The 13,429-nt window shown below is 36.8% G+C and overlaps 1 protein-coding gene across 1 annotated transcript in view; it reads left to right on the top strand.

The window, feature by feature from the left end:
* The window catches only part of MLLT10 (MLLT10 histone lysine methyltransferase DOT1L cofactor), a 238,510-nt gene that overhangs the window by 204,864 nt on the left and 20,217 nt on the right, over positions 1-13,429 (top strand). The window contains 1 exon segment of the mRNA XM_047743592.1: positions 3,317-3,472. Coding sequence (XP_047599548.1) covers positions 3,317-3,472 — 156 coding nt within the window.

Here is a 13,429-nt window from a genome sequence, read left to right as displayed (position 1 = left end):
GGTCTTTGTCTTTAAGTGGTAACATTCTGTAGGATTCTGTCTTTGGTCCTCTTGATCATGCTGAAAACTTTCCCTGGGTGATCTCATTTTACCATTCCCTGGTTTTGACTAGCTTCCGCATCAGGAGTTGTACATCACATATTTACAGGGGCTAGATAGCCAACATAAATGAGCGGAGAGGTGAAGAATAAAGAATGACAGGGCTCTGGTGGATTAAAGAACCTATGCCGTGGCCAGAGCTCCAGCAGATTGTTGCTCTTTCAGAATGTAGTATCCAGGATTGATAGAACTTCAGTTTTTCAGAAGAAATTAGAATTCACTTTTAAATATGAAGTTTGGGGGCATCTGGGTGGCTCAGTCGGTTAACCACCTGACTCTTGATCTCAGGCTCATGAGATTGAGCCCCGCATTGGCTCCCCACTCAGTGTGCTCAGCGGGGAGTCTGCTTAAGAGTCTTTCTCTCTTTCTCTCTCTGCTTCTCCCCCAACTCTTACGCTTGTGAACCCTCTCAAAGAAATAAATCTTTAAAAAATATTTCTTAATTAATTTTTTAAAAAATGTAGAGTTCTAATATTTCAAAATATGAACTATTTTAAGATTTCAAACACAGGGCAGGCCAACAGAAAGCCTTTTTGAGTTTTCATGTTTACGTATGCGAACTTTACTATTTTTCTGCCTCCTGGATTTGTATCTCCACACCTGCTTTTTCTGCTGAGCTTCAGGTTGATCCTGTTTTATTCTAGACTATGTTCTGCAGTTCTGAGTTCTGTGTTCCATAGACATCTCAAAGACCATGATGAGTAACCTGAACTTCAAACTTCTGTTAGGAAGTGGTTTCAGTAGCTGTGAATATGAATCCTGATTCCACCATCTCTACTAGATCGCTAAGCAGAATTTTTCTTTAAACTTCTGTTTGCTCTTGTGTAAAATGGGGGTAATGTTTACCTCATTGGCCTATTACACTATCACATACATTTACAGGGGCTAGTGTAGTAAGTGTACTACGTATAGTAACCAAATACTGGATGCTCCCAGTGGCTCTGCCTGCTTCAGTGAGTGGTGTCACCACTCCCACCTACTGGTACTTAAGAGTCATCCTTGACTCTTCTTTAGTATTTATTCTTCAGGTCCTATTAGGTATCAGTCCTATGAACTTTGCTTTTAGAATATCCCTTGACTACTGTTACTTTAGTTTACTCTCTGTTTTTGCTCATCATTATTATTATAGCAACCCTTCAGCAGCTTTCTTAGTTTCTGATGAAGGCTCTCCCTAATTTAGTCTCAGCCTTGCCTTGCTTAAACATCAATCTGATCACATGAAGCTTCTGTTTACAATCCTTCAGTGGCTTCCTGTTGTCTCTACATTTTTAATGTTCTTGATCTGATTCCTGCTTATTTTTTAGCCTCATTCTTGTGTGAGCTACAGATGGTGTTTACAGGTTCTTATATTTCTTTCTCAATCCACCCTTCACCTCAGTTCTATAGCTCCTTTAGAAATTAATTTTAAAGACCTCCATCTTGTCCAGTAACTTTTTTGACCCTCATCCTCTCACCCCAGGTCTGGGTTAGATACCCCTTTTCATGTGCTTGGGGGCCGCTAAGGATGTCTCTATCCTATCACTTTTCACAGTCTTCTGTAATAGTCTGTCTTTTCCACTAAGCTTCTTGAAGGCAGAGACCACCTATCTTGAATGGCTTTGTATCTCTAGGGCTTAGAGTAATCTCTGATGAACAGTAAGCTCTCAGATGTTTGCAGAATGGATACATGTACTGAATGAATAAATTTCTTTTTTTTTTCTGGAGAAATTATAGATATAAAAAGGATCTTATGACCCTCAATTATTTGTAAGGCCTTTAAAAATGTCCCAGTTCCTTTATTTCCTTGTTTGAAGATTATGGGTGATTTTATTGTGAATCAGTAACACTTATGTTGTTTAGAACAAAGTAAATTATACTATTAATAAATAATTATTGTTGCCTTCAAGGGCTATGGTTTCTCAAACTTTATTATTATTTTTTATTGCAACCCACTTAGGTTCATTTTTTTCTTGCTTTCCTCTTGTTACAATGTTGAGTTCTTAGGATCTTATTGTCTCCCACCCTCCCAGGAGCCTTGGTTTATATCAAGATTTCTCAGCTTCCACACTATTGACCCTATGAACCAGATAATTCTTAGTTGTGAGGAGCTGTCATGTGCATTTTAAGATGTTTAGCATCATCCCAGGCCTCTACTGCTGTGTGTCAGTTGTGCCCCTTAGTTTTGACAACTAAAAATGTCTTCAGACATTGTCACATGTCTCAGTGGAACAGGATCATCCCTGATTGAGAATCCTACTGTTCTCTAGATCTTCCCATCTCTCACTTTTATCCTCAAAGAGCTTCTCCTCTGTGGAGCATGTGAGCATTGTTGCCCATCTTTATTAAAAAAAAAAAAACAAACAACTCATGCTTTTTTGGGGGTAGGGGTAACTCCTCTTAACTTTTATTCATCATCTCTGTCCTTCCTCTTCCCATCCACTTTTCAGAGTGAATTCTGTCACTCTTTTCTCCATTTCTTTCTTGCTTGTAACTCCATGGTGTCTCTGAAAATACTTTCAAGCCTTCCATCCTCTTTTCTTGAGTTCCTGGTAGTGAATGTTACCACCACCTAGTAGTCCACGTTGTCATTGTCTCTTAATCCTCTGTCCTCCTCCATCCCTACCCCTACTCATCCACCCCATTCAGTCATTAAGTCTGTTCATTCTACCTTTTGGAATATCTTTAGAATCCACTTACTGGTCTTTGAATCTCAAGTGTAGTTGTGTTCCATTTTATTTTCTACATTGTAACCTGGGTGACCTTTCTGAAACAGACTCTTCCCTTTCAGACCTTAATCATGAGTTCTGGGGCTCCGAGTATCTGCATTTTGAAAAGCTTACCAGGTGATTTTAACAGAACTCTAATTGTGTCATTTCTCCCATTTAGAAATATTTCTTTGCCTTTAGGAATTCCTAAAACTCTTACTGTTATTTTTACAGGGCTCTTCTTGATGTGATCCCAGTCTATTAGCAAAGCCATTTTTGTTACAAAAAATGACTTAGGTTCTTTTAAAAAAGTGTTTTGTGACAAGTCCGTATTTAGTCATTTAGTTATTGATACATTACTTATGACTGCCAATAAAATTTATCATTGAGGGGAGGGATCGGGAGGAAATGTGGATATTCTAACTTAATGATTAATATTATGTGTCTATGACAGATTTGGCGGCTAAGTTTTTAAAATGTTTAAATGATTTTTTTTTTCTTGCAGGTATTTATAACCAGCAATGATGTAGCAGGTATCATTTCCAAATGTAGTATCGGGCTCAGGATCTAGTACTCCTGTCTCCAGTTCTCATTACCTCAGCAGGTCTTCTGGGCATTTGCAGCAAGTGGGAGCTCTCTCCCCATCAGCAGTGTCCATCTGCCAGCCCCCTGCTGTTGCTACAACTCAGGTAAACTGTTAAATGTTATGAAGGTAACCTATAGGTGGATTCTCATTTTTAAAGTGAGTTTGATTGGAGAAGAAAGAAACTGAATAGGGCTTCCTATAGGAATTTATGAAATACCTCCCATCTGTTATGACATGTAAATTAGTAATTTGGTACAGACTTTTATTCTTTTTAAAAAGTAGGACTTAGTTGGGGTGACTGGTTGGCTCATTGTAGAGCACGTGACTCTTACTTAATCTCAGGGTTCTGGGTTCGAGCCCCAAATTGGGTTTAGAAATTACTTAAAATCTTTAGGACTTAGAAAATATGATCCAATTTTGGACTTCTGTGGTTTTTAAACATTCCTTTTACAATTTTAAAAATCACAGAAATAACATTATTATTTTTTAAAAACTGGCATTAGAGAATAATGGGATAAAGAGTGATTGATTCCTTTAAGTACTGTATTGTTTTCCTCCTAGTGGGAGAGAAAGAATGTACATAAATATTGTAAATAAGTGACTGTGCTGCTGATTGTGCATTTATCCCTTTCCTTTCCTTTAGATCTGTAAAGTTACTAGTCTTCAGGAATCCTTTAAAAGCAAGAGTACGTTCAGAAAAATCATAATCTTGCATTATACAAATCCGAGAGTAAAGAGGCAGAGCTGTGCGCGCGCTCACAAACACACACACACACACACACACACACACACTTTGCCAAATGTAATAATTTAAAATTCCTTAAGTATGTATTTTTTGTTTAGAATTCCTTATAATTTTACTTTAATTTTATCCAAAGCTCCAGTAATAACCATCTTAGTGTTTGGAGAAAATTTTTAAGATTTTATTTACTTAATTTATTTTAGAGAGGGGGGGAGGGAGCATGCAAACAGTGGGAGGGAGAGAGACAGGCAAACTCCACACTGAGCATGGAGTCTGTGGGGGTGGGCGGTGGGTTGGGGTGGAGGGTGGGTTGGGGTGGGTTGGGTCTCCATCTCACTACCCATGAGATCATGACCTGAGCTGAAATCCAGGGTCAGACGCTTAACTGACTTAGCCACTCAGGTACCCCAGGAGAAATTTATAACAAAGACAAATATCTAATTACAATTAGTTAAATAGGTTGTAAGTTGCTCTAAATTTATACTTTATGTATGTGTTCATGATTTGCATTGTATAGGCCTTTAGAACATATATACACTTTCTGGTATTTTCTGTAAGCTGTACATCAAAGCATAGCATTAGTTATTTTTAAATATGTAATGGTACAGTGCAAACAGTCACCATTATAATTAGGTTAGGTATTGGAATAAACAACAGACAGTTCGGCATAGAAAACCAATGGCATGATTAGTGGTATCATGTTTGAAAGTGAAAGTTAACTATGTGGTGAACCTCTCAACCTGAATAAGGGGAGTTTGACTAATTTAGAAGAATTTTTTGTAGCTCATTTCACTAGCCTTGGTGAGGTAGCCAGCATACCAGGGGTGTGGGGTTAGAGAGGGTGAAAGGATAAATGAGAGAATGGTTCTTGCAAATAGTTTCATCTCTTTTAATTAAGTGTAGCCATATGCTGTTGATAGCTTTCTATCCTTGGACAAAGTCTCACATGAACATTTTCAGTGTGCATTTTTCTTTTCTTTCTTTATAAAAGTCTGTTTTAATTACTCTCTGGTTAATTCCAGGCTGAATTAAGCAAAAATCTCATTTCTTCTCATTCATTATGTTTGTGGTTTTGGGGGTTGGCATTAGGGAGGTAGATGGGGGAAGTGGTGGTAAAGAGAAATTTATAGCTAGGGGGAAAATTCCACTTAACATATGACTCAACTGAAGAACAAAGAAATCATAGTTGCAAGTAATCCAGGATTCAGTCCAATTAAAATCCTTACTGTTTATCCTCTTTCCATGTTTCAGTAAGATGGGTCTCTTATAAGTATGATCATCTAGTTAGACTCAAATGCTGCATGCTGAGACAACTGCACTATGATTCCGTCCAGCAGTAAATGCTTTCTGCCTTCAAGCTGAAGCTTATTTAGCCGGGCTTATCTGGTGCTGCTGTAGCAACCATCAGTCTCCAGGCAACTGAGGCACGTTGACCTCTCAGTTGAACTGAGTGCAGAACTACTTCAATTTAGCTGCCTGAGACAATAGTATTGGTATTGAATGTGCAAAATGTGCATTTTCTAGGCAATGTGCAAGGGAAATGATACAAAAATATTTAGAATAAAATGAATGTTTAGATAGGATTCTTAAAATTGTGATGTACTTGGTAATTGAATCTTCTCTTCAAAATGACAAATTTATTTCTGTTTAACTTTCATATAGGCCGTGTTTGTTTTCAAATTGCACAAGTCATTGTGTTTAGGTAATCAAATGGTAGCCTCTTATTTAGGGTTTCTTTATAGGTAGTTGATTAGCAATGCTGTAAGTGGGTTAATTCAAATTACCAGTATTTAAAATGTAATTATAGAAGTCTTGTTATAGTTATTAAGAAAACCATCACACCAGCAAGCAAATATTTTAAAAAACATAAATCAGAGAATGGAAATGTTAAAATTGAATAATGTTTTGTCTCCCTTACTTCCCCCAAAACTTAGCAAAAGTAGTAGTTTTTAGTGACTGGCTTAGTGCCAGCAGGATGAAAATCCAGAGGTCATTCTTGATCTTTCTGGCCTTGGTTTTTTAAGTAAGATAGACAGGCCTCTTGTTTGGCTTATTTGCTGTCTTAAGAATTGTTCCCTAGAAAGTGGTCAGGGAGGTAAGATCAGGAAGAGCTTAATAGAAATTAAAAACTGAGAACAGAATTGTGCTTTTAATGGGGGGAAAAGGAGACACATGTAAAATTGTAGGGAAAAAATTGATGCTTAGCAGCCCTAATTTTGGGGGGGGGGCGGAAAAAACCCTTTATAAAAAATGTTTGAACCTAGTTTTATATTCTTCAGTGTTAAGTCCTTTTGTTTTATTTGATATATTTGCTTTTAGAATAATTATTCTTTCACAGATCACAGCAATAGAGGTAATAATTTCTTAACATTATTAGAAGATAGAACTACTGTCCATGTGTTGTTGTTGTTGTTGTTTTTTAATGATGTGCTCTGCCCTTGCATCATAGTTAGAGGTATAAATTAGTTTCTGTAGGTGTGTCACTGATTTTTCATTTTGCCTTTCAAGTTCCACTCTGTCTCCTAGTTCTACATTCATTCCGTTTGTCTTTTGGGAAATTTCAAGTGCTTTTGTTTGAAAGATGATTCCCTTAATAGAAAAATTTAAAGCTGAATGTAGTGAAAAAGTTGTGTGTTACATTATTTTCTGCATTCTGCGTTTTGCTTTTGGGTACAGTCTTCATGTAGGTAATCTGCTTCCTTGTTTACTCTGTGTTACTATTATAAAAAATAAATTTAAAAATAAATGAAGGAGGGGCGCCTGGGTGGCTCAGTGGGTTAAGCCTCTGCCTTCGGCTCAGGTCATGATCCTAGGGTCCTGGGATCGAGCCCCACATCGGGCTCTCTGCCCAGCAGGGAGCCTGCTTCTCCCTCTCTATCTGCCTGCCTCTGCCTACTTCTGCCTACTTGTGATTTCTCTCTCTTTCTCTGTCAAATAAATAAATAAATAAATCTTTAAAAAAAAATAAATGAAGGAACTTTAAAAATTTATGTGATATTTAGTAATTGCAGATGTTTAAGTATTTTTAATGTACAGTTAATGACTAATGTTTTGCACATTTCTGTGAAACTTTTACTTCAGTCAGCTTTGACTACTTCATTTTCCAGCATGATAACTTTGGGGTATGTGCCTGTTGGGAGTTGTCTTAGATGGAGTAGTCCTCAATTTCCTTTTGGATGATGTCTGCACTTCCATTCTGTTGGAGAAAATGGTTCCGTTTCCCAGGTAGATGGACCTGACTTCAGAGGATCTCTGACTTGATTGGTCAGAATGAAAGTTTCATCTTTTATGTTTTAAGTAATTTCATAATGACTTGTAATTTTAAGGACGTTAACATTCTGAGCAAAATAAGTTTGTATAAGTGCTTTGTAAAGTCACTTACTGTTGGGTGATCAAGAGGTTAAGTAACTATGCAACGTCACTTGTCTAGTAAGTGGTGAAACGAAGTTTGGAAACAAGGCAGTCTGACTCTGGAGTCTGATCTACTGGTCTACTAATCATTACCATAAAAATGAATTTCCCAATGATGTGCTTCTCTTTGAAAAACATTGTTAGGAATTTTACTCTGTCCATTTGTGTGACACAATGCTAAATAGAAATTTGAGTCAGAAATCTTGTTTCCCAGGAGCTTTGCTACTTACTCCTGTGATTGTAGGCAGGTCTTTTTAATTTGTGGGTGTCAGTGTTTTTCGTGTGTAAAACCAAATACTTCAAATACCTGTCCTACCTGCTATGAAGACCGCTATGTTACGAAGTTTACATGAGAGTAAGTACTTTGTAGACCATAAAGTACTTTGGGTTTAATATACTGATGTTAAAGTTATTATAGGACTCAGTTTTAGCTGTTACAGAAATAGCCTGTTTACCAGTGAGATAAATTGTACAGAAGCACTTTGCTTACTAAAAATAGTATTAAAAATTTTTCTGTTAAAATATGTAATTCCATGTTAACATAGATATGTGAATTTTAGCCATTTTAGGCTCAGCTTTTGACTGAGGTCTTTCCAGTTTTTAAGTTATTTCAATAGCTGCTTTGGCCCTAGGGGACTTAATTTTTTCTGCAAAAGATGGGTGATATATTGATTAGGTATTAACCAATTAGGAAACCTGCTTAGAATTGGTTGGTTATTCTATACAGTCCTGTTGTCCAATCATGAGTGTTCAGTGATGGTTTAACAACAATTTAATCCCTCCCACTACTTTATAGAAACTCAATTGTGAAGCATTTCAGCATTAGCCTAAACAATGGTTTTGAATACGTTAAGCTCCTAACAATTAGGGAGCAGTTTGGGGCATTGAATAATGTGGAATGATGCAATTGAACCTGACAGCTTTAACAGTCAGCCTACTCATGGGACCTGAAAGTTGTTCACACTTGGTTTCATCTCTCATCACACGCTGAGTATTAAAGCCTTACTGGTGGGAGCTGACACAGAAATGGGGCCTGTTATCAGAATATGTTTCATAGTGCAAAGTTTGAATTGAGTTGGAGAATATATGAAACTTTCCATTGTTCTCTAATTTTTCCTGGAAACTTTTCTAGTCCAGTTGTACTTGCAAATTGAAAAAATATATAAATTATCATTAAAGTATTTGAATCCCTACATTATATTTTCAATATTGCTATGTTGTTATAGAATACATAGATTAAAATATCATTGCATAATGAGACATGTATACTATCTAGTTTTTCTTAAGGAAGTAGGTTTTAATCTTTGAAATATAGCTGTGTTAATATCAATATAATCAATAGATGATATTCTGTAATAAGGTTGATGGAAAATAATAGAAGTCATAATAGCATATGAAAATAATTTTTAAAATAAGCTAAAATATGAATGCTTACCATGTAGAAAGAATTCTTTATAAGCCCTATAAACTAGCTCAGTTAATTCTTGCAGTATTCTTATGAGATAGGTGCTATTATTAGTTCCATTTTTACCTATGGAAATTGAAGACAGAGAGGGCTAGCACCTTGCCCAAGATGAGAAAGGTTGATTTATGGCAGCTATAGTGATGATGAAAAGTTTTCTCTTCTAAGAATGTATATGAAACTGAAATTTTTAAAAGTAATACTCGGTTTAGTGAGTCTGACAAGATTTTGGAAGAATGTATTTTTAAGTCATTATGTCAGGATTGGAATGCCTGAAGCACCTCTACTGTGTTTTAGAGTTTGATTGACTTCAGTGTTTATTGACAGGTTAACTGTGCATTTAAAAAAAATGTTTGCGAGGGGCACCTGGGTGTGGCACAGTGGGTTGCCTCTGCCTTTGGCTCAGGTCATGATCCCAGGATCCAGGGATCGAGAGCCCCGCATTGGTCTCTCTGCTCAGCAGGGAGCCTGCTTCCCCCTCTCTCTGCCTGCCTCTCTGCCTACTTGTGATCTCTGTCTGTCAAATAAATAAATAAAATCTTAAAAAAAAAATGCTTGCTATAGAGGTGCCTGGGTGGCTTAGTTGGTTAAGTGTTAATCCTTCAGCAAGGATCATGATCTTAGTGTCCTAGGATCAAGCCCCACATCGGGCTCTCTGCTCATCAGGGAACCTGCTTCCCCCTCTCTCTCTGCCTGCCTCTCTGCCTACTTGTGATCTCTCGCTCTCTGTCAAATAAATAAATTAAATCTTTAAGAAAAAAAAATGCTTGCTATAACCCCTTCCTGTATGAAGGAAGGTATGAAGTTTCATATCTACCTCTAGATGATGTATTTCTGATACTTTACAAAGGTGAAGTTTTGGGTTCTGTTCTCTCGAACTTAATTTTTGTTGTTTATTCTTTACTGTTCTTTCTTTACCAACATTAGGGAGGGAAAAAACCCTAAATAAAAACGTCCACTTTTAAGTCTGATACTCAACTCAGTCGGCTTTAGCCTTTTTCCCTTCACAACTAACTGGGACCAGGTGCCTAGGAATTTGGTAGAGTTACTCTACCACTAGAGTTCTTTTAAAAACTTCTCTGTGGGGGCGCCTGGGTGGCTCAGTGGGATAAGCCTCTGCCTTCAGCTTAGGTCATGGTTTCAGGGTCCTGGGATCGAGCCCCACATCTGGCTCTCTTTTCTGCTCAGTGGGGAGCTTGCTTCCCCCTCCCTCTGCCTGCCTCTCTCCCTCCTTGTGCTCTCTCTCTCTCTGTGTCAAATAAATAATAAAAAGATAATAATAAATAAAAACTTGTATGGTCATAAGCAGACATTTGGAATATAGGAGTGAACTGTTATCAATGGGAAATTTAAAGCTGAAATGTCATTTCATTATTTATTTATTTATTTATTTAAAAAAGCTTTTATTTATTTATTTGACAGAGATCACAAGCAGGCAGAGAGGCAGACAGAGAGAGAGGAAGGGACGCAGGCTCCCTGCTGAGCAGAGAGCCCGATGTGGGGCTGATGTGGGGCTCGGTCCCAGGATCCTGGGATCATGACCTGAGCCGAAAGCAGAGGCTTTAACCCACTGAGCCACCCAGGCGCCCCTGAAATGTCATTTTAATCTTGCTAATATTTTAATATGGTCTGTGAATCTACTTAGGAAACACTAAATTTCTTTGATTTGCTTTGAATTTAAATATATTGTGTTTTAGCATAATAATTTACTCTAAATTTGCTTAGGGTTGTTTGACTCAGGCACCCTAAACATTTTTTTCTCCCATAGTGGCTTAAATTTACCTCAATAATTATTCAATTTATTCTTAATCTACTTGCTTTTGGGTCCATCTTGTAAAATAATTATAGTTCTCTTTTACTAAAGTATTAGAGTAAGTGTTGTTTTTAACATCTTTTTTTTTTTTTTAAGATTTTATTTATTTATTTGACAGACAGAGATCACAAGTAGGCAGAGAGGCAGGGGGAAAAGCAGGCTCCCTGCTGAGCAGAGAGCCTGATGTGGGGCTCAATCCCAGGACCCTAGGATCATGACCTGAGTGGAAGTGGTTCCTTTCAATTATTAATCTTGAGAAAGGAACAAAAACGTCTAAGATACATATTGGAAGTTAAAGCCAAAGTTTATTATGGCAATATGAACTTAAAATATTTATTAAATATTTTTATCTTTATCCAACCTAACACCTGTTTTCACGTGTTCAGTAGATGAAATGATTTCAGTGGGACGCAATTAAGTAACAAGTTTGTTTTTAAGATTTTATTTTTTTTTTATTTGAGAAAGTATAGGAGGAAGGCAGAGGGAGAAGCAGACTCCCCGCTGAGCTAAAAGCCTGACTTGGGGCTCTATCCCAGGACACTGAGATCATGATCTCAGCTGTCGTCACATGCTTAACCAAATGAGCTGCCTAGATGCCCCATAATCTTTTTTTGTTGTTTTAAGTTCTTATTTTAAATTATAGATGTATATAGAAAAGTTGGAGAAGTAGTAGCGTTCACATATATCCTGGATATCCTTCACTCAGTCTCCCCAGAGTTAACAACTCATATCCTTGATAGTGCCAGGAGATTCGAGGAGGATCTTTGCCCCCCTTAGTAGCCATTCTTCTTACCTGGGCAAGATAAAATTAAAATGTCCTAAGGTGGGTACTTCTCTGCAAAAAGAATCTTTTATACCAGGTCTCTGAAGCCTACTTATGGTGTATTAGTCATTGACTTTCAGTGCACTTTTAAAAATTTATTTCAAAAGTATGCTGTGGGAGAAGTGTGTGTGTATGTTGTTTCCTTTATTCCAGATTTCTCTTAAAATGAGAGCCTTCAGTGACCTCTGTGCTTCTTAACCAGTGTTTTTTTAGATTCACATGGAATTCCTTCCATCCCCTAGAATCTTAGTGCTTTCACTTATGCTTTCCTCAGTAAGTGACCCTCCCCACCCCATTCTCCCATACTCTTCTTCATTGCATCTAAGTAGTTGTAAATTTTTCACTGAACTGATGGGGGTGTCTTGGCCCTGAGGTGACAACAGAGTTATCATGGGCTCCCAACATTAAACATTATAAACATCATTTCAGAAGTATTGGCTAAGCAGTGTCAGACATTTGTGGATTCTTTAGTAACTCATGTTACCGGTTAAAGTGATGTTAATGACTTGCGTTTTAATGTAGAATGCTTTAAATATCTTACTACATCATGAAATGCTACCTGATAAAATTAATAACTTTTAACCTCTTTCCAAAGTTTCTGGTTTCAATAAATGCAATAATTTTTAAAAAACAAACTACCAGATAATTTTTACTCATTCAGGAATTTGAGTAATTGGCCATTTAGGATAATGAAGACTGTATTCCCATTTTAGGTTTTTATTTTATTATTAATTTTATTTTTGCCTGGCACCTTTATAAAATATAGACTTTCGTTTTTTGGAAATACGCTAAAGATGATTTATCTTCTTGATGATAGTCATTATGCAAATCAGTTATTATGCAGTACTGCTTCGCATTTTGATCTTTTAGTAGGGTGGGCTAATTTGTGATAGAGTAACTAAGATAATTTAAAGACTACATCAAAAAATGTGAAGCTAATAAGGAGAAATATAAAGCTCTTGCAGAAACAGCCCTTCCTGAAAAAGTGTTTTTCTGAGGAGTAGGATCTTTTGATTCTTATCAAGAGACTAAGACAGCTCATAAAACTGATAATTGGAACTAAAAAAGTGGTCCAACTGGTGTAATATTAGTTATGTTTCAACCATTATAGATGACTGCATGAAAAAGGAGAGTCAGAAGGCTAAGGTACAGATGCTAAGGCATTTAGCGTTCTGTGTTCTTTGAGCACCACCTCAGCAGCACTCTGGAATGTGCTCTCACTCTTGGCCGTATTTTTCTCTCTTTTCTCATACTGTTCGCTGTTGATTCCTGCTGCCAACAAATGTCTCAAGAGCTGACTTTTCTTCCTCTTTCTAATTAGTTTTCTGTTTCTAATCTTTTATATGCTTACTTGATCTTTGTAGAATTATATCTAGAGTAAGAGCAAATTGGCTCTGCAAAGGATATTTTTAAGTACATTGTACCTGAGATGTTTACACATGGGACTGGTAACATCTGGTCTTTCTGTTTGTCTGGTGATTTTTCTTGCCCTAGGTTATTTAATGAGTAGCCAAAATTTCCAGGTAGTTGACTTCTGGAGATGTAAAAAAATCTTAAGTATATTTCCATTTATGAATTTAGTATGCTATGCTTTTTTAGTGTGCTATACTACTAAATACATGGTAAATGTCTAGTGTGATCTTGAGGTTAAAATTATGCCTTACCTTTTACTGAGGGCTAATTGATTGTTAAACAAGACTTTATAGTATAAACTTACTGAGTTTCTATACACATCTTTAATAAGAGGAAAAATGAAACCGAAAATTGACCAATTAAACTTAGACATGAAAGAATGAACTAGAAAATACA

Source organism: Lutra lutra, chromosome 8 (assembly GCF_902655055.1).
Source record: "Lutra lutra chromosome 8, mLutLut1.2, whole genome shotgun sequence".
NCBI classification, from domain to species: domain Eukaryota; kingdom Metazoa; phylum Chordata; class Mammalia; order Carnivora; family Mustelidae; genus Lutra; species Lutra lutra.
This window is presented reverse-complemented; position numbering and strand designations above follow the sequence as displayed.